General features: G+C 38.5%; 2 protein-coding genes across 2 annotated transcripts; both read right to left on the bottom strand.

Moving 5' to 3' along the window:
* Positions 1–4,267: 4,267 nt before the first annotated feature.
* LOC107854187 (G-type lectin S-receptor-like serine/threonine-protein kinase At1g61370) lies at positions 4,268–16,056 on the bottom strand. The gene is made up of 7 exons (XM_016699181.2): positions 14,467–16,056; positions 14,270–14,380; positions 6,273–6,490; positions 5,988–6,198; positions 5,202–5,439; positions 4,937–5,087; positions 4,268–4,839 (listed from the first exon to the last, which is right to left on the bottom strand). Exons 1-7 carry the CDS (start codon positions 15,788–15,790, stop codon positions 4,537–4,539), a joined length of 2,556 nt encoding a protein of 851 aa, XP_016554667.2. The 5' UTR covers positions 15,791–16,056; the 3' UTR covers positions 4,268–4,536.
* A 1,754-nt stretch (positions 16,057–17,810) lies between these two features.
* On the bottom strand, positions 17,811–22,009 carry LOC107854182 (G-type lectin S-receptor-like serine/threonine-protein kinase At1g61370). The gene is made up of 7 exons (XM_016699173.2): positions 20,593–22,009; positions 20,395–20,505; positions 19,479–19,681; positions 19,184–19,394; positions 18,562–18,799; positions 18,293–18,443; positions 17,811–18,199 (listed from the first exon to the last, which is right to left on the bottom strand). The coding sequence occupies exons 1-7, from the start codon at positions 21,905–21,907 to the stop codon at positions 17,897–17,899; spliced, it is 2,532 nt and encodes an 843-aa protein (XP_016554659.2). The 5' UTR covers positions 21,908–22,009; the 3' UTR covers positions 17,811–17,896.
* Between the last annotated feature and the right edge of the window lie 531 nt (positions 22,010–22,540).

Raw genomic sequence — 22,540 nt, 5'->3', positions numbered from 1 at the left:
AATAAAATTTGGATAGTGGTTAATTTCACAATAGGAGAAAATATTTCAGCATAATCAATACCTTTTTTTTGTGAATATCCTTTGATTACTAACCGAGCCTTGAATTTTTTTTTTCATCTAGTTCTGCCTTGATTCTGAACACACACTTGTTCAACAAGGCTCTCTTTCCTACAGGTAACTCAGTCAGCATCCACGTGTTATTCTTCTCAAGTGAGCTCATCTCAACATCCATGACTTGCTCCTACTTGATTGAATCCTCCATCTGCAGGGCCTCAGTAATAGACTCTGGTTCCCCTTCATCAGTCAGCAACAGGTAATGTAATCATGGTGAATACCTATCTGGTGCTCTAATGGTTCTAGTTGATCTCCTCCAAACCTGCTCAGGTGTTACTTGCTCCACCTTTGGCTCTTCAATGACAGTCTCTGGAGTTTGTTGAGTTTCTGATGTAGCATCTTTGGGTGTATTCTTCGGCAACTCAAGCTCAACTCCCACTTGCTTTGTAGTCTCTTGAACCTTTTGCTCTCTATCCTTGTACAAGACATTTTCATCAAATGTCACATCACAATGTCTTAGGATCTTCGTGTTCTTGTCATCCCAAAACCTGTACCGAAACATGTCAGAACCACAACCTATAAAGTAGAACTTTATAGCTTTAGCATCAAGCTTATCTCTCTTCTCTAGATCAACATGAACATAAGCAGTGCAACCAAAAGTTCTCAAGTAAGAATACTTGAGTTCTTTTTCTGTCCATAGTTCTTCCGGAATCTTGAACCCTAGAGGAACTGATGGTCCTTTATTGATCAAGTATGAAGCTGTGCTCACAGCATCTGCCTAAAACATCTAAGGCAGCCCACAGTGTATTCTCATGCTCCTTGCACGTTCATTCAATGTTCTGTTCATCCTTTCAGCAACTCCATTCTGGCTTGCCTTCCTAGGAACTATCCTCATCAATCTGATTCCCTCAACTGCACAGAATTGTTTAAATTCTGACTTGTCATATTCTCCTCCATTATCAGACCTCGAGCATTTGATATTCAAGCAAGTCTGATTTTCAACTTCAGCTTTCCACCTCTTGGAAGTAGCAAACATATCTGACTTATGTTTCAAGAAGTAAACCCATACCTTCCTACTGAAATCATTAATGAAGGTGACATAGAATCTGGATCAACAGGTGATGAAATGGGAGATGGTCCCCAAACATCTGTATGTACCATTTTCAACCATACTTTCTTCGTTTCTCTTGCGGTCTTCGTGAAGCTTACTCGGTTTTGTTTGCCCATAACACAGCTCTCACAAAGACCCATATCAACATATTTCATCCCCTCTAAAGCTCTTTTTGCAGCCAGCATCTTCATTATTTCAGCACTCATGTGTCCGAGTTTGTTGTGCCACAGATATGAACCTAAAGCACCCTTAGCAACAACAGTCGTGTTTTACATCCTGCAATGGTGTACGAAGTTCTAGTTTTTGTGCCATGTGCTACAACCATAGCACCCTTCACAATCTTCCACGAACCTTTCCCAAACTCTGCTGTGTAGCCTGTGCAATCTAACTGACCAATAGAGATCAGATTCTTCTTAAGACGAGGAATATATTTGACATCCTCCAATGTCCACTGATTTCCTGCTAGAGTGTTTATGCAAAATCCCCCTTTCCTTCAATCGGCAATGGCTTATTGTCAGCAAGATAAACCTTTCCCAAATTTCTAGACTTGAAATTTTAGAACAATTCCTTTCTTGGAGATGAATGAAAAGATGCACCATAATCCAATATCCAGGATTCAACCGGGCTGTCCACACTAAGGATTAGATTATCCCCAATGTCTTCTGCTAAATTAATAAAATCATTATCATCTCCAGATTTCTGATTCTTCTTCTTCTTGGGTCTCTTACAATCTATCCAAAAGTGTCCTTTCTCTCCACAATTCCAACATGTCACGTTGGGTTTTGGAGATTTTCCATGATTTTTCGATTTAGATCTACCATGTGTGTTCTCACCCTTCGATTTGTTTCTCCCCCTTCGATCAACACTAAGAGCATTACCCGATGACTCCCCAGTTTCTCATTTGCGAATGCTTTCGCTAAGAACAACATTTCGATTTCATCAAACTTCAACTACTCAGATCCATGGGAACTGCTAATTACAGCAATAATAGTATCCCAAGACTCGGGTAGAGATGACATCAAAATCAATGCTTTGATTTCATCTTCGAAATTAATATCCACAGAACATAGTTGAGTAACAATCATATTGAACTCATTTATATGATCATCAACGGATCTATTCTCAAACATCTGTAAATTGAACAATCTACGCATCAAATATACCTTGTTCATCGCAGATGATTTTTCATATAAATTTGGTAGCTTCTTTAACAGATCTGACGTGGTCTTCTCCTTGACGATGTTGAACTCCATGTTTCTCGACAAAGTCAACCGAATCAGTCCTAGAGCCTGTCGATCCTTGAGCTTCAACTGCTCCTCCATCATGGACTCCGGCTTCATCCCGGTCAAGGGTTCGTGAAGATCTTTTTGGTACAGATAGTCTTCGACCTGCATCTTCCAGAAACCAAAATCGGATCCATCAAACTTCTTGATTCCAAGCTTCGATCCTTTCATCTTCAGTGATCGTGATGAATCTCCTAGGCTCTGATACCAGTTGTTAGGATCGAATTGCACATACACACTAGATCTGAGGAGAGGATGAAGAAAACTAAAGAGAGAAAGTTCGTGAGGAGAGAGAGATCTGTAAGAATAGATTTCGTGGTAACACCTGTGGGTAAACTCCACGGCGGACGGGCTACTTATATTAATGATTCAACAGTTACATAGAGAAATGAGAATAAAAGGTACAGTGCTACAGTGCCTAAAATTTGGGTCGGGGCTCCCGCCCCCCACGCCCCCAAGCAACCTCACCGCGGAGGTTGAACCGCGAGAACATTAATATATAATAGTACATCACATATTAATCAGGCTCCACAACCCAACAAGGTTCCCATCACCTCCAATCTTCAAGAATGCAGCAGAGTCAGAAGCTGGGAGTGGATCTTCCCTGTTTGCTACCCATACAATCCTCTGACCAGGGATATTCTTGTACCGCATACCGATATATATTCTGCTCGATCTACTTGGACTGAAGAAGCCCAGCTCAAATATTTTTCCAGCAGAGACAAGTGTCTGATTAAGCCACAGTTCTTGGGATTGCGTAAAGGTATCACTTGCAGTAGACACTTGCCTTAAAAGCATCGTTCCAAGCATCAGAAACAAAAGAAATTCCCATCTTGTCCGTGCCATTTTCTTCTCTTTTTTGTTCATTCCCAGACTGAAACTCAACCGATTAAGCTTTCCAAAAGCATCCCTCTGAACAACCCTTTTGGGATTTGACTTCCTTTTCTTTTCTTCAAGAGGATGAATCCTTTGACAAATTCTATTGTGGGAAATAGTTTAATATTTCTGTTCAATTACCAAGTAGTTTGACATTGTCCTTGTTACAGTTGTCACAGAACCTCCCATCTATTGTTTACTTCATCGTCGTCTATTCAAGATCCATCATTGAGAATGACAATTTCTCCCTCGACTTTAAGCTATTTTAGCTTTGACAAGAATTAAGCTCTACACATGCCATCTTTATACAAAATAAAACTAAAATTGAAATCTAGGGTAAATATCTATATATAAAAACAGAAGTCACATCAAGTGATGAAGTTATCAAACAAAAAGAGAAATAGTGTTGGAACCTTTTTATCATGCTATATGGTCAGTGCTAACAGGCAATTAAGCGAATTGCTAGTACTTGCTGCAACTTCCAACCTTTATTTCTTCTGAAATTCATCCACGACTCTTTTTCATTACATATTGAATAAAAGGTCAATATCAAGAGCCTTGCTTTTCAGAATACTGGTAAGGGCAGAGGCAGATGGAGTATATAATCAACAGCGGCAGTCCAGGATTTGAACTACTGTCTACATCATCATACAGTCTGCAGAAAATGCCTGCAAAGATGGCCACTATGAAAACGCTTGAAGTCATTATGACGACGATGAAATGGATGATATACTCAAAATGCTGTTCAATTCTAGAGTCAACACATTTTCTATATATGTGGATCAACTCAAAATGTTATTCAATCAAGTCAACATGACTTGATTATTCCATCTGTCCCATCGCAAAGCAGAAAGCATGTCATCATGTTCTGAAAGCTAATTTAAGAGATAACTTGAATCCTTAAACTTGTACTTAAACAAAAACTCAAAGGAAGACTTGATAAAATAATAATTGGTGATAGAAACCAAGAACAAAAAAAGTTATTTATAGTATGTAGATAAGAGCTTAGACCAAGAGCGGTATAACATGTACCTAGTGGCCGTTTTAAACAAACATAACACTGAACTTTAATTTCAATAACAAAACACATGGTTACAAGTATATTAAGTCCCACATTCCCAAGTCATGTTTGCACATGGTATCAGATGATATTAGTAACTAAGACAAGCCATGTACATATGTTAAAACGGTGCATGCAACCTCTTGAATTGGTTATCGGCCTTCTGCCACAGAGAAGGTAATATCATTAACAGACTGAGGTGGGCTGGTTTGTGATTGGTTATCAGAATTCAACCATCTTTGAAATATGAATGTAGGTTGCTTTGGTTCAGGCAAATCCGTCTCACTACTTAGCATAAAGACAACAGACGGCATTGAAGGTCTATCAGCAGCATGATCTTGGACACAAAGCAGGCCAATATGCATGCATCTCAGCACCGTTATGGAGGAACGCGAGTCCAAAATTGATTTATCCATTAAGTCTAGTCCTTTGCTTTCAGTCCATAGATGCCACGCCTGAAATCATTTTGAAATGACAATATTCCATCGTTAAACATGCTATAAACTTGCATGAACAACTTATGGCAAGAGATCCCGCTGATTTTGCACTTACATAACTGAGAAGGTTAAGATGCCTTTCATGCTCATAAAACCCGTTGTTTCTCTTTCCACTGACAATCTCTAGCAGCAATACGCCAAAGCTGTAGACATCAGATTTCTCAGAAAATAGTCCTCCCATTGCATACTCTGGTGGCATATAACCGCTGCGACATATTTGATACAAGAACGTGTTGTTATTTTTTTTTACGAACTTTTTTGACGAAAGAAAAATGTATAAACAGTTTAATGATAATTTGAGAAAAATAAGAAGTATTTACAATGTTCCCACTATTCTGTTAGTGTTTGCTAGCTCTTGAGTAACTTGAAAAGTTCTGGCCAATCCGAAATCTGAAATTTTTGGATTCATATCATCATCCAAGAGAACATTGCTTGCCTTCAGATCTCGGTGAATGACCCTTAAACAAGAATCACGGTGAAGGTAAACAAGCCCTCGAGCAATGCCTTCAATCATGTTGAAGCGTTTTGTCCACGGAAGCTGATGGCTCTTTTTAGAATCTGATAGTGTCATTTACAGCATTAGATTAGCATTAATTGAAGAGCAAAGAGATATACCATTGTCTTTTAAATGTCAAATGTAGACCCCACTTTGTAGGATTTCACTGAGTATGTCGTTGTTTTAAATGTCGAACGCCACTATGATTGTGTGATGCATGCCAATGAATGAACCAAAAGGGTGAACACCAAATTCTCGGAACGCTAATTAACTGGCCAGTGACTTTAGCATGCTTTTTTTTCTTAAGTTCCTATCTGGGATCGTAGAGAAGATAAGCACGAGCTCCTACCCAAAGGCACAGTTCTATATAAATATATTGAAGTGAACTGGCGGTTTTCTTATGTGGACTTGGGAAATCCTCCCCTCGTGAGCTAGCTTTTGGATTGAGTTAGGCCTAGGTGACATATCTTTACAATACACGAAACATGTCATAATTTCCATTTCCAGAATACGAGATGAAAGATCACTAACAACAAAATACATGGATAACAAGTGATATATGCTGATCAAACCATATGCCACAGAAGAAGTTATGATCGGAACCACTTACCATATAACAACGTATCTAAGCTTCCGTTAGCCATATACTCATAAACTAGTAACTTCTCTTTTCCGTGAACGCAATAGGCCAATATTCTGACGAGATTCCTGTGCTGCAGTTTGGAGATTAGCAGGACTTCATTCTTGAACTCTTCAATTCCTTGTCCTGAGTGACTAGATAATCTTTTCACAGCTATCACTTGTCCATCTTCTAGTTTTCCCTATATCGTTGCCACAGTTTTCACATTAGCAGCATTTTTTTCTGTTTGTGAATCAATTCAGAGATCGGAATTACCTTGTAAACAGGGCCGAATCCTCCTGCTCCAATCTTATTTATTTCACTGAAGTTATCAGTTGCGGTAGCCAGTTTAGCAAACTCAAGAAGCGGTAGTTCTGATGAATCTTTTGGCAATGTTTGATCTTCCCACAGATTGTTCATAGACATTTCTCTTGAATGCTGGCAGTTATCAGACGGAATGTGGTCTTTAATCCTATTTCGTCTATATCCTGATTCTATTTTAGATCCAGATGAGCAAACATTGTAAGACAAACAATAATAAAAGAAAGCAATTTAAGAGTTATACAATGAAAACCAGACATGCTAAAGAAGAAATTCAGAATGTTTAACCTGTGTAAAAATGCGTGATTGTTAAACAGCAAATTGTGATTACTTGGTGACTAGCATGATCATGCCACTTCTTTTGTAGCCATTTACAAACTTGATTTTAGTTTTATGTTGTTTTTACAAGAGAGATCATTTTCTTAGCTTTATTACTTCTGAAAGTCCATCCATGAATCATATAATATTTTCGATTTGATTTGATGTATTAGTCTAAAGAACTATTGAGATAGAAAGGTAAAACATGTAATTTGATAGAAAATTTGATGATAAAAGTTAGCATTTTGGTATTATTTATCAAAAGAAATCTTAGTACTTGTTAGCGGAAATGTAAAAGGAAAGTTATAAAGGATAAAATCAGCTCCCATTTTTAAAATTTCAAATCCAGTAGTTCCTTCTCTTTAGGACTCTTGTATATAGATAAGTATTATCCTTTTCTTAGTTTATGTCTTTGTTGTATTGTATTTTTATATACTCAGTCTACAATCAATAAGAAAGCATCGTTCCTCTTATTCCATCAACTGTTTTATACTTCATATGGTACCCAGAGCCAATTAACTCTCACGAGTATAATTCTTTTGGTCCCTCCCACTCTTCCCATCAAAATGGCCACAAACATAACTGTAACCAATTCAGATGCCAACACCACAATTGTCCAATTCAATTTTGTCACCCAATTACCAATCAAACTAACTGGCAGCCATAATTTTTCCCTTTGGAAAGCACAAGTGTCCATGCTTATGCGTGGTCACAACATTTATGGCCATCTTAACAGTTCTCGCCCTGCTCCTACTCGCACAGTGGCTCAAAATAATTAGGAAGTTGAAAATCCTGAATTTGTTTCATGGTATCGCCAAGATCAGCTTATTCAAAACGCCATCTTGGCCTCAGTTGATCCTACACTTGTTGCTACAGTTGTCGCTGCATCCACCGCCAAGGTTGCTTGGGATGCTTGCACACTGCATATGCCAACAAATCGCAAACAAGAATCTTTATTTTGCATAATCATCTGGCTCGTCTCTTGAAGGAAGCCCTTCCCGTCTCTGATTATCTCCACCAAGTTCGATCTCTCTGTGATGAACTTGCCACTGCTGGAGCTCCTGTGTTTGATGAGGAACTGATTGTCAAAATCCTCACTGGACTTGGCCCAGATTTTTATGAAATATCTGTTGCAATCTGTGCAAGACACTCTACTATCTCTTATCCAGAACTTTATGTAAAGTTGCTTGATTATGAACTTTTTATAAAACATGAAGAAGCAAAGAAGCCATTATCATCACCAATTACTGCTGCTATTGCACAGAAAACAAACACGCATCCTCACCAAAGAAACAACTCAAACACGCATCCTCGACAAGGAAACAACAACTCCAACAGGCGTCCCAGTGCAAATTTCCCCAACACCAACCAGCCATGGCGTAGTGGAAAAAATAACCAAGAATAACGATATGACAACACTCTAAAGTGCCAGTTGTGTGACCGTCCTGGTCATTCCGCCAAAGCCTGCACATCCTAATCACACAATCACCTACAAGCCCGAGCAAACTATGCTGCTCGGTTTTCAACTCAAGAGGCTCCTTGGATTGTTGATACTGGCGCCACTCATCATATGGCCTCAGATGCTCAAAACTTCACTGATGTGCAAAACTACCACGGCCCAGAGGAGATAGCAATGGGAGATGGTAGCAGCATTCCAATATCTCATACCGGTAACATCAACATAAGTGCATCAAATAAGCAATTTAAGCTTCTCAATACCTTATGCTATCATGCTATAAAAAATAACCTTATTTCTGTTTCTAAATTTTGTTGTGATAACCACACCTTCATTGAATTTTTTCCTTTTTCTTATCTTATGAAGGATCTGAGTACGGGGGCGCCTCTGTTTCGCGGGCAGAATAGAGATGGGTTGTATGAGTGGCCGTCGAGCAATGGGAATCATTCACCACAATGCAATGTTGTCATTCCTCTACACCTGTGGCATGGGCATTTAGGTCATCCTAGTCATCGTATTTTAAATAGGATTTTGCATCAGTTTTCTCTCCAAGTTTCACATTCTAGAACCAATTTAGTTTGTAATTCGTGTTATTCTAATAAAATGCATAGGTTACCCTTTTCTGAAAACTCATTGCAAAGTAAACAACCATTGCAAATTATTTATAGCGATTTATGGGGGCCCTCTCCTGTTTTGTCAATCAATAACAAGCGATATTATGTCTTATTTGTTGATCAATACTCGAAATACATGTGGTTGTTCACTACAAAATCAAAAAAGAAAGTTCTTGATGTCTTTCAAGCTTTGCATCCTTACTTGAGTGACGGTTTCAAACCAAAACTTTGTCTCTCTATACTGACGGTGGTGGTGAGTTTCAAGATTTATCCTCATATCTCAAAAGTCATGGTATTGAACACTTAGTGACCCCTCTCTACACACCCCAAAGAGTCACACTAGTTGAACGTCGTCACAGGCATGTTATTGAGACGGCCAAAACCTTGCTGCACCAAGCCTCCTTTCCCCTAAGTTCTTAGAGTTTTGCTTGTCATCAAGGAGTCTACCTTATAAATCATCTAACTCAAAAGTTACAAAATAAATGTTCCTATGAAATTCTATTTCAAGAGTCTCCAAAGTATGAATGTAATACCCTGTGTTTTCGTGCTAGAATTCTAACCGTTGTTCTTACGCGTCTAAGCCCGAATCTAAATGATTTCCATGTGAATACAAGTTTCACGATCATTATCATAGTCTATTAAGTGGTTTAGAGGTGAAAAAATGTTCATAACAATTACTTAGAACAAAGTTGAGCTAAGATCTTTTGATTCGTCCAAAATTCGATATTCGATTCTACAAGGGTCTACTTCAATCGTATAACTATTTATATACATAAAATTTTCCAGATCAAAGACCCACCAAATTGTAGATAATTGAATTAGCTTTCGAACGATACCAATTTCACAAAAATCCGACAATCGAGTAAAACGTTATACAGTTTTCCGTGTGAGGCAGTAAGCCGACGCGATAGCGAAGTGTCGAGATCGCGTCGGGGCACTGTTTCAGATGCTAATTCTGTATTTTTATGGGTCTAGAGGCATCTTGATCATTTTACCTCACCCTAATCCGTCTATAACAAATAATTTCTGCCCCTAGGAGCAAAAAAACTGCTCCTTTACTCAATTCTCTCAAGAACACATATTAGGGTTTCAACCCAAAGTTCAAGAAATCTCAAGATTTCAGGTTTTCAAAATTGTTTACAGAATTAGAATCCCCAGACCGAGGGCTTCAAGAATCATCCGTCAAATTCCTAATTTGAGGTACGTTGGGTTCAGCCTAAAAACTATATGGGCTATTGAATTACTTGAACATGATTTAAGTCTCCAAGTATGAATTTTATAAAAGGGTTTTGGAATCCATGCTTAATTATGCATTATAAATGTTTGAATGACATTGTTGTTTTGACCTTTAGGTCTTTACCCCATAAATTGATTTATAAGTGTATGTATATGTATAAAGATTGAGATTGAAGATTGTGTTGAGAGCATAAATTATGAAATCCCTCTTTTATGATGAATTTAAGTTTATGATCTTGTTGTGAATGATTTGAAATGCATGATTTGTGGTTTGAAATTAGTTTCTAAATATCATAGTATTTGCACATGATTTAGAGATGATGAGAGGGTGTTTCTTGATATAATTATGTTCTTGTTTTAAAGAGAAAGAGTTGCATGTGATTGAACAAATTTGACATGACCACCTTGTATTATTGAAATGTTGACAAAGAGAGTTTCTTGCATGTGTTTACATGAGTTTTAAAGAAAGAGTTTCTTTGAATTGATTTGCTGATATGATGGTCTCAAACTTGTTTGAAATCAAAGATTTATAATATGTTATTAGATGGCTCAGAGATGTGACTTGCAAGTAAATGGTATGACGATACCATATAAATGTATGCCATAACAGAGTTAGAGTTTTCAGAGTTTGATTTCAGAGAATGTATGATTTTAAAGAGTTAAAAATGGGCATAAAGAGGGTTAGGTGGTTGCCCGAAGATGGCTTGAGTTAAAGTAACGTGTAGCCAGAAACTATGTTTTGCCGATACGGGTACATTATTTCCCCACGAGGGACTTTTACGCTGGCCTAGTGCACCGTGGCATACAGAGCAGGGACTCCAACCCTTGCAGCAAACTTGGGTTGGAGGCTTGTCTACCGAGTTAAGGGCAGATTCCATATAGCCCGTGGAATAATAGAGTTGTAGGGCATACCACCTAGCACAGAAGTAAAATAAAGAGTGTCACAGAGTTTTCAGATGATTGTTCAAAGTCTTTTACATATGCCCATGTATTTTTCTCATTATATGTTATGTTTATGAACTGTTTTCGAATTAGTCTCACTTATGTTAAATAAAAATTATTATTTTGGATTTGTTCTGCGTACCAGTACAACTGTATTGACCCCCTACCTTTCAGGGTTTGAGGATTAGTCTAGAGGTCCTGCTAAACCGTAAAGTTTTCAGGTTGAAGTAAAGTGTGCAGTTGGTGAGGCTTCTTTATTCCGGAAGGCCTATGTCTTTCAGACTTTTGTTATTTATGTTGGTTTTGGTTCACTGGGAGCCTTGTCCCAGTTTTCAGACAGCTTTGGTTCGTATATAGTAGAGATTTCGCAGACTGAGTCAGATATTATCTAGATGTTGTTGAATTGCAGTTTTCATTATTACTTTGAACTTAGAGTATGACCATGGTTTCGTATTGATTTATGTTTCCACATCTTCTATTATTGTATGAATATTGTGCATGATTACCAGATAGAGAAGGGCATCTGCGCCTTCATGGTTCGGGATGGTCGTTACAGCCAAGGCCCCGGCTCGGGTCGTGACAATCAATCCCTTAGAGTTTTTGGTTGTTTATGCTACCCATGGCTCAAACCAAATGGCAAAAATAAATTAGAGCCAAGATCTAATCCCTGTGTGTATTTAGGATTTTCTAATAAACATTATTGCCACTAACGTTTTGATCCCGTCAAGAATAAATTATACTTATCAAGGGATGTTCTATTTTTGGAAGATACCTATCCTTTTCAGAATATGTTTTCCAATTTAAAACTGAAACAGAGCAATAATATTTCCTGGGAAATTTGTTCTGATGTTCAACCTTTGAATCATATACCGTCAAGTTCAGATTCTTGTCATCCACTCCCGAATGCTCTTCCCGTGCAGTATCCACTACCCAGCTCAACTTTTGCCACATCAGAAAGCGTCTCCGCTGCATCAGGTAATTCTCAAAATTTATATTCTCTTTTGTTGCCACCTGCAATTCCACCCCTACTTGATAATACTCAACCACCACCATCATCCAAACCATTAATCACCTATCAACGCAAAAATCATCCACAACCAAACACCTCATTGATGCCACTTGCTTCCACTGTCCAGTCCCCCAACCCTCCTTCTCAATCAACCAATGACAACCCTTCTCAAAGCACACTTGCTTTGATTACGTCCACTCCTTCACCTATGGTGACCACTTCAACTCATCCCATGGTCACACACTCCAAGATAAATAAACTCAAACTCAAGCAGTTTAGTGTTAGTGTCCAACTTTCCTTGCCATTTGTTCCTCGTACATATAAACAAGCATGTCCTCACCCTCACTGGAGAGAAGCCATGAAAGCTGAATTTGATGCCCTTGTTAGGAATCATGCATAGGATTTGGTTCCAGCTTCTCCTTCGATGAATGGGGTTGCCTGGAAGTGGTTGTTTTGTATCAAACATAAATCTGATGGTTCCATTAACAGGTACAAATCTCGGCTTGTTGCAAAGGGATTTACCCAGCGTCTAGGATTAGACTACGATTCGACCTTTAGCCCGGTAGTCAAACCAGTAACTGTTCGGTTGGTGCTTACTATTGCGGCGCAGTACAACTGGCCTATCCATCAGATTGATATAAATAATGCCTTCCTACAAGGACATATTGAGGAAGAAGTGTATATGAGGCAGCCACCGAGCTTTGAAGATTGAAGCCTCTCCGCCCATGTTTGCAAGCTGAACAAAGCGATCTATGGCTTGAAACAAGCTCCCCAAACATGGTACACTGAGCTCAAAAATTGTTTGTTAACTGTTGAGTTTGCCAAATCTCAATCTGACTCTTCTTTATTTATTTTGCATAAATTTGGGTTCACTGTCTATGTTCTTATCTATGCGAATGATATAAGGAAATCAAATTCGGGGGGTTCGTCATATAATAGATGGTCTTTCCAATCGCTTCTCTTTGAAAGACCTTGGATAGCTCCATTATTTTTTGGGCGTTGAGGTTATCTTCTACTGATGGTCTTTTTTGGTCTCAGCACAAGTATATTATGGATCTTTTAGATGATGTTGGCATGATAGGCTGTAAAGGAGCACCTACACCTATGACTTCAACTACCACTTTGACAGTTTCGGTGAATGATCCTCCAACTGATGGTACTCTTTATCGATGGGTAATTGGAAAGTTTCACTACTTATCCTTTACACATCCTGATGTTACCTTCACAGTTAGCAAGCTTTCTCAATTTATGCACAATTCATGTCACTGTCACTGGAAAGCAGTCAAGCGATTACTTCGTTATTTTCATCACACCTGCCAATATGGTATACGGATCGAAAAAGCTCCAAATTCTCGTCTGGTTGTTTATTCTGATTCGGATTGGGCTGGTGATCCGGAAGATCGCACCTCTACATCTGGATATGTTATTTTCATGGGCAGCACATCAATTTCCTGGTCCTCAAAGAAACAATGCTCAGTCTCTCGATCCTCTACAGAAGCTGAGTACAGAGGTGTGGCTGCTGCTGTTGCAAAAACCAACTGGCTAACAAATCTTCTTCACGAACTTCGTCTTTCACTTAAGGGGGTTCAGCAGGTTTTCTGTGACAACATAAGCACCACTTACATTTGTTCCAATCCAGTTTTCCATAGTAGGATGAAGCATGTCGCCATTGATTTCCATTTTGTTCGTGAACAGGTTCAGAACAAGGATATTGAAATACATCACGTTCACTCAGCTGATCAAGTGGCTGACATACTCACAAAACCACTTCCCAAAGCCTCTTTTGTACAGTAATTTTCCAAGTTTGGCGTTGTTGACACCACCAACTTGCGGGGGCCTAATAAAGGATAAAATCAGCTCCTATTTTTTAAATTTCAAATCCAGTAGTTCCTTCTCTTTAGGACTCTTGTATATAGATAAGTATTATCCTTTTCTTAGTTTATCTCTTTGTTGTATTGTAATTATATATACTCAGTCTACAATCAATGAGAATGCATCGTTCCTTTTATTCCATTAACTGTTTTATACTTCATAGAAGGAACACAAGATTTAACGTGGTTCGGATCAAAGTAACCGCATGTCCACCAGTGAAAAGTTTTCTTTATGTAATTCACAAAGAAAGGGGAGATATCTCAATCACACCTAAGGGAATTGCTCTCTCAACTCTCTACTCTTACAACGATTTAGGATCTTTGGGATGGTTAAACAATGAAGAATGATCATCCTTATAATAGATGACCAAATTTGGGCTTCACGCTCAAAAAAGAAAAGGAACAATAAAACCTCTTGATCATCCTTATATGGTGAAGCTCAACGCTACTGGTGTACATAATTACTATATTGGCGATACAATCTTGAAATCGGGAGAATAGTTTACCTCTTTGATTTGCTTTCCACCTGCAGAAGATGCATCCAAGGATTCCCAATATGAAAATGCTTGAAGCCACTGTGAAGCCGATGATAAGTTCTTTCTTCTGATTATCTTCATCTAAAATATGTTTAGTTATAATACAGAAAGGTGACAACACAAAGCAATCTTAATCATGTAAGCGTAATGGTGAGAGTTGAACTTACCCAGTTCAGAATAAGCAAGACGAAGGAACAAATCCACGCCATCATACGGAAAATGCTGAACATCCATAAGTTCTGAAGTCCAAACTGTGCAATTAATTCCATCTGGATATGCATAGGCTGTACAGGAACAGTTATTCAGGCACCAGTTTTCGCAGTTCTGAGCGCCGTTTTGATCATTTAAATATATAAAGTGATCTGGCAATTTCATATTACTCAGTTGCAAAAACTTGTCGTTTTTGGATACCTTTGGGGCTACATCACTTGTACTGATTTCACATAGAAGTTTAGTTTGCCTCATACAGCCACCAGTCCAATTTCTTCTGATCCATTCATCAGTTGACTTTGGTACAAATCCTCTCAAGCAATCACAGACCGGAGACTTATTCTTGTCACAAACACTGTAAGGACCACAAATTCCATAAAAATCGCATGGATTCTCTGGTACCTTCCACGAGTCGATCCATGCATTCAGTTCTTCATCCCATACCATCATCTGCAATAGCCCTGATGGATTTAGGACCACGATTGTAACATAAGGATCGTCAGAAGTATTCAAACGGAGAAAGGCAGATTCCTGTTGCTTGTTTACTATTACATTTACAGTATTTGGAGACCCCTCACTGCCATCGGGTATGCCTATGAAGTTCCCCCCAACCCATGGGCCACCTCTGTAGAAAGGCCTCAAGTGATTTGTCCAAATGAAACCTTGAGGTGGCATTTCTACCGAAAGTCCAGCAATGAACTTTCCAGGCGATGGATCGTCTTCAGCCTGCCAGGACGATAAAACAAGTTTCACGCCAGCCCTGGTGTTGTATCCAACATTCATTCCTGATAACAAGATATCACAAGGATAGTCAAAACTATTCCACAAAGATGTTCCCGAGACGCTGTCTTTAAGAATGAGTTCCCCTTTGTCTGTAAGTACACCAATTGTTTTATTAGAAACGACAGACACATTGGTTGACCAAACGGTATTTTGGTTGCCATCGACAATTCTGAGGTTCCCATCACCTCCAATCTTTAAGAATGTGGCAGAGTCAGAAGCTGGGAGTGGATTTTCTCTGTTTGCTACCCATACAATCCTTTGACCAGGGATATTCTTGTACCACATACCGAGATATATTCTGCTCGACCTACTTGGATTGAAGAAGCCCATCTCAAATATTTTTCCAGCAGAGACAAGCGTTTGATTAAGCGACAGTTCTTGAGATTGCGTTAAAGTATCACTTGCAGTAGAGACTTGCGTTAAAAGCATCGTTCCGAGCATCAGAAACAAAGGAAATTCCCATCTTGTCCATGCCATTTTCTTCTCTTTTTTGTTCATTCCCAGACTGAGCTTCTTCAAGAGGATGAATCCGTTGACAAATTCTATTGTGAGAAATAGTTTAATATTTCTGTTCAATTGCCAAGTACTTTGACATTGTCCTTGTTTCAGTTGTCACAGAACCTCCCATCTATTGTTTACTTCATTATTTTCTATTCAAGATCCATCACCGAAAATGACATTTTATACCGCTGACTTCAAACTCGCTAGGATATATCATCTAAAGCTATTGTAGCTTTCATAAGATTAAAGGAAAATACTTTTCCTTGTCTGAGTAAGTTCGCTTGCGGAGCATGAAGAATGAAATTATAAACTATATTGTGTCTCAATTGTAAAAAGCACTGGTGCATTAAAATATCAAAGTCAACATAACTTGTTTATCTACTCATCCTGTCACAAAGTAGAAAGCAAATCATTGTGTTCGTCATTGCTGATCACACCATTTAAAATCAAAGGTTTTATCCTTCAAGGCTATGTTGCTCGGACTCTTCAAAAATATCGATGGGTGTGTGTCGGATCCTCCAAAAATAGTGTATTTTTGAAGGGTTTGACATGGGTGTGGCAACATTTTGGAGAGTCTGAGCAACTTAGCTTCAAGGTATTACTTGCGGAGCCTCGAATTTGCTGCCAACCCATCCTTTTCAAGGAGATTTGACTACAAATTTAGGTTGATGGCAGAGCACACCATTATATTTGCATTTGCTAGGAAATTATGATGTGGGAAAAAGTTTAGCTTTGTTTAAGAAAAATGTAAGCCATGGTTGGGTTCAACTACTTGTAACTTCTGTCCTAATTCTCCGCGCAGTTCTATGTTCCTGTGATGAACTTGGTTTTGACATGTCGATAACTGCTAAGGTAACCTTTTAGTATTGTGCTCGTTAGCAAGGAAAAGTATGTCTTAAAGCCTTGATGACAACACTGAAGCGCTCGCCAAGCGAGGTGAAATGCTCAATGGAGTGTTTTTGCCCCGAAGTTGTTAAGATAGTCTTGTGTACGGGGAGAACTTCCCTCAATATTTTTGTACTGTCATAGTGTCATTTATATTAGTGATTCAGACATATGTAGATCAATTGACCAAACCATATTAAATTATTCTTCTTCTTTTAGTATAGTTTTCTTTGTTGTCAAGGTTTTCTTTATATGCTTTCACGCGACATCTGGTAATTTCAATCCCAACAAGCTATTGAGTCGGGATGACCTCATACCTATGCCTCTACATCTACCTCTAACAATCAATGAGTTTAATTTACAGTATATTTGACCTGGAACACAGATATATATATGTGAAAAATAACTAAAATTTCAATGAATATTATTACAGTCTGCGGTATAATCCAGAAATCAGAAGCATAGCTAACCTCTTTGATTTGCTATCCTCCGGCAGAAAATGCCTGTGTTCATATGGACGATATACTCAAAATGCTGTTATTACAGTATTCAAAGATAAGAGCTTAGACCAAGACCAACCTGTATCGAGTGGGCCGGTATAAACAAACATCAAACACCAGTTTCACAAGAACAAGGAAAAAAATGTAAACGACAGAGAAGGAAAGAACTCAAATGAAAAATGTAAACGACAGAGAAGGAAAGAACTAAAATGAACTTTGATCACAATAACAAAACTGAATCTTACAACTGATCCAACATTGTCTTCTGGCATTTAAGCACGTGTATAGCTGCACAAGATATGAGTATTTTAAGTCCCACATTCCCAAGAGCCATGTTTGCATATGGTATCAAAGCTGTTTTGTTTCCTAATGTTGGGCCACCATAATCCACATTGTAGTTATGAGGGTGTAGCGGAATGCTAAGTCCCACATTGAGGGAATGAGTTTTGGCCTCCTTATATCGTATTGGGTAAAGTTAGGCCCCCGAGCCACATCTTCACCAAGTACAACCATTCATTACATCTCTTCCCCTTCTCGTGCACCTTGACTTCAATACTAAAATATATTGCTTTTGACAAAGTGCACAGTTTATGTCTGAGTTCAATGGATAAAGATAGCTATGTGATAAAATATACATAAAGAAATGATCGGATAATAATAATAGTTTAGACAAGACGTAAACACATTTTAAAACGGGACATGCAAGATATTGAATTGGTTATCGGCCTTCTGCCACAGAGACAGTAATATCATTAACAGACTCAGGCTTGCTTATTTGTGATTGAGTATCAGAATTCAACCATCTTTGAAATACGAACGTAGGTTGCTTTGGTTGAGGAAGATCCGTCTCACTACTTAGCATAAGAACAACAGACGGCATTGATGGCCTATCAGCAGCATGATCCTGGACGCAAAGCAGGCCAATACGTATGCATCTGAGCACTGTTGCAGAGGAATCTGAGTCCAAAATTGATTTATCCATCAAGTCTAGTCCTTTTCTTTCAGTCCATAACACCCATGCCTGAAATCGTGTCAAAATGGCAATACGCCATGGTTTATACTATAAATTTTCATGAATAACTCGTGGATGAGATCCTGCTGATTTTACACTTACATAACTGAGAAGGTTAAGATGCCTTTCATGCTCATAAAATCCGCTGTTTCTCTTTCCACTGACAATCTCTAGCAGCAATACGCCAAAGCTGTAGACATCAGATTTCTCAGAAAGTAGTCCTCCCATTGCATACTCTGGTGACATATAACCGCTGCAACATATTTGACATAAGAACGTGTTGTTATTTTCTATTATGAACTTGTTTCACGAAAGAAAATGCAGGAACAACTTATAAAGGAAAAATGAGAAAAAGAAGTAGAGGTATTTACAATGTTCCCACTATCCTTTTAGTGTTTGCTAGCTCTTGAGTCACTTGAAAAGTTCTGGCCAACCCAAAATCTGAAATTTTTGGATTCATATCATCATCCAAGAGAACATTGCTTGCCTTCAGATCTCGGTGAATGACCCTTAAACAAGAATCACGGTGAAGGTAAACAAGCCCTCGAGCAATGCCTTGAATCATGTTGAAACGTTTTGGCCAGGGAAGCTGATGGCTCTTTTTAGAATCTGATAGTGTCATTGACAATATCAAACTAGATAAATAATTGAAGAACAAAGAGATTTACCATCATCTTTTAAATGGCGAATGTCACTATGTATGCACGATGCACGCCTATGAAGGAACCGGAATGTTAAACACCAAATTCTCTGAACACTAAGTAACTGGCCAGTACCTTTAGCATGCTTCTTTTTCTTAAGTTTCTATCCGAGATCTTAGCGAAGATACGCATGAGGTCCGAACCAAAGCACAGTAATATATATTTCTAATAAATATCATAATATATAAGGATACGAGATGAGGATCACTAACTATAAAAATACAAGGATAAGAAGTAAAATATGATGATCAAACCATAGGCCACAGCAGAAACTATGATTGGAACCGCTTACCAAATAACAAAGTGTCTAAGCTTCCGTTAGACATGTACTCGTAAACTAGTAACTTCTCTTTCCCATGAACGCAATAAGCCAATATTCTGACAAGATTCCTGTGCTGCAGTTTGGAGATTAGCAGGACTTCATTCTTGAACTCTTGAATTCCTTGTCCAGAGTGACTAGATAACCTTTTCACAGCTATTGCTTGTCCGTCTTCCAGTCTTCCCTGTATGATATTTATTATGATGGCTTTAGTTTTCACATCGGCAACAGTTATTTGTGTGTGAAACATTCAGCAGACTGTTATTACCTTGTAAACGGGGCCAAATCCTCCTGCTCCAATCTTATTTATTTCACTGAAGTTATCAGTTGCAGTAGCCAGTTTAGCAAAGTCAAGAAGCGGTAGTTCTGATGAATCTTTTGGCAATGCTTGCTCGTCCCAGAAATTGTCTGTAGACAGTTCCCTTGAATTCTGACGCCTATCAGCCGGAAAGTAATCTTTAATTCTATTTCCTGATTTCATTTTGGATCCACATGTGAGAAGCATGAGCATTCAGGATCCCTCGGCTCAGGTGTAACAAAAAATTAGTAACGAAAAGGAAAAATGGGGGTAAAGAAAACATGGCAACTAATAGGAAAGCAATGCAGCTCATTCAGGAAAGAAACAGTACCATCAGCAAAATAGTGCGATCACTACATGAATATGGTTTGATCATCTATTATTGCACTCCAAATATTTTGTTTTATTCCTACTCAACATGAATCATTTAGATTCCAAAGTTTGTCTCCACACTTCCAACCTAGCATCATCAATCAATATAACATACACCATGGCTCCTCACCTTGAATATGACGAGTCAATTCATCCATCACCAAGGCAAATAGGAACAGGCTAAGTGTTGTTGATCCCCGGTGCAACCCCATCTCTACAGAAGCATGCCTAATATTTTTCATTTTTTGCAACGATTTGAATAGCAAGGTTGATACGAAAGGAATAAGTTGAACAAGTCAACGTCGTGTTTTAATATACACACTCAGCGTCAAATTTAGGAAAAAGTAATTTTAAAGTACTTTTATGGGAATGGCCATGAAGGTTGAACGATTATTAACTCACTCACTTCAAAGAAAAAAAGAAAGGAAAAGGATTTTATGATGAACCTCGACACTAGTGGTCTACAAAGTTACTATCTTGGCGATAAAATCTTGAAATCAGGAGAATAGTTTACCTCTTTGATTTGCTTTCCACTGGTAGAAGATGCATCCGAAAATGCCCAATATGAGAATGCTTGAAACGATTGTGAAGCCGATGATAAGTTTTTTCTTCCTTTTATCTTCATCTAAAATATGTTCTAGTTATCATACAGAAAGGTGACAACATAAAGCAATTTCAATCATCTAAGCATAATAGTGAGAGTTGAACTTACCCAGTTCAGAATAAGCAAGACGAAGAAACAAATCCACACCATCATATGGAAACTGCTGAACATCCGTAAGTTCTGAAGTCCAAATCATGCAGTTAATTCCAGCCGGATACGCATAGGCTGCACAGGAACAGTCATTCAGGCAACGCTTTTTGCAATTCTGAGCGCCATATTTATCGTACAAATATGTGTAGTGATCTGGAAGTTTCATATCGCTCAGTTGCAAGAACTCATCATTTTTCGATCCCTTTGGAGCCATGCCACTTGTACTGATTTCACAAAGAAGTTTATGTCTCCTCACACAGCCGCCAGTCCAATTTCCTTTGATCCATTCATCGGTTGACTTCGGTACAAATCCTTTCAAGCAATCGCAGACCGGAGTCTTATTCTTGTCACAAACACTGTAAGGACCACAAGTTCCATAAACATCGCATGGGGTCTCTGGTGTCCTCCAGGTGACCTTCCATGCATTCCGTTCTTCTTTCCATACCATCATTTCCATGATCCCTGATGGTTTCACGACCATGATTACAACATCAGAATCGTTGAAATTATTGAAACTGAGAAAGGCAGATTCCTGTTGCTTATCTGGTATTACATTTAGACTACTTGCATACCCTTTGTCATCATCAGGTATGCCTAAGAAGTTCCCTCCGTCCCACGGGCCACCTCTCCAGTAAGGCCTCGAGTAATTAGTCCAAGTAAATCCTTGAGGAGGTATCTCTACCGAGAGTCCAGTAGTAAACTTTCCAGGCGACGGATCATCTTCAGACCGCCAGGATGATAAGACAAGCTTCATCCCCGTCCTGTTGCTGTATCCAACTTTCATTCCTAATAACAAGGTATCACAAGGATAGTTAAAACTATCCCATAAATATGTCCCTGAGACACCGTCTTTAAGAATGAATTCCCCTTTATCTGTAAGTACAGCCGTTGTCTTATTAGACCGGACAGATATATTCGTCGACCAAACAGTATTTTGATTGCCATCCGTAATTCTGAGATTACCGTCACCTCCAATCTTCAAGAATGCCGCAGAGTCAGAAGCTGCGAGTGGATCTTCCCTGTTTGCTACCCATACAATCCTCTGACCAGGAATGTTCTTGAACCACATACCGAGATATAGTCTGCTCGAGTTACTTGGACTGAAGAAGCCTAGCTCAAATATTTTTCCAGCAGAGACTAGCGTCTGATTTAGCAACAGTTGTTGGGATTGAGTTAAGGTATCAGTTTCCGCAAACACTCGTGGTAAAAGCATCACTATGAACATCAAAAGAGGAAAAAAATCCCATATTCGCCAAACCATTTTCTTCAGCATCCGTCATAACAGACCTTTCAGGATTTTCACTCACATTGCTTTTCTTCAAGAAGATGAATCCTTTGACAAATTCTATCGTCGGAAATATTTTAAATATTTCTGTTCAACAGTATACCAAGTAGTTTGACATTATCCTTGTAACAGATGTAACAGAAACTCCTACTCTTTGTACTTATTTACTGTTCACTTCATGATGAAAATGACATCTTTTCCCTTGACTTCAAACTGTCTAAATATATATTATCTAAAGCTATTGTAGCTTTGACAAGATTGAAAGAAAATACTTTTCCTTGTTATATCAAATATCAAAGTCAACATAACTTGATTATCTATTTTATCCAGTGCAATGTAGAAAGTAAATTATTTGGTTGGAAAACTTTAATGTGACGAAAAGTTTGTCTTTGTTTAAAAAAGGCATACTACATAAACAGACACGCAAACTTGGCTTAGCTGACAATAAGACACCTCAAATTTGATCTCCAATGGAAACTAAACACTAACTCGTCTCCAATGTGTCTTATGGACACCCGACTCTAACTTGGAGTTGTCTAGATGATCATTTTGTAAGTTGGAGTATTCAAGTGACAAAACGGAGACGACTTGAGGTTCCTAGATGTGCATACTCAAAGTTGG

Source organism: Capsicum annuum, chromosome 4 (assembly GCF_002878395.1).
Source record: "Capsicum annuum cultivar UCD-10X-F1 chromosome 4, UCD10Xv1.1, whole genome shotgun sequence".
NCBI lineage: Eukaryota > Viridiplantae > Streptophyta > Magnoliopsida > Solanales > Solanaceae > Capsicum > Capsicum annuum.
This window is presented reverse-complemented; position numbering and strand designations above follow the sequence as displayed.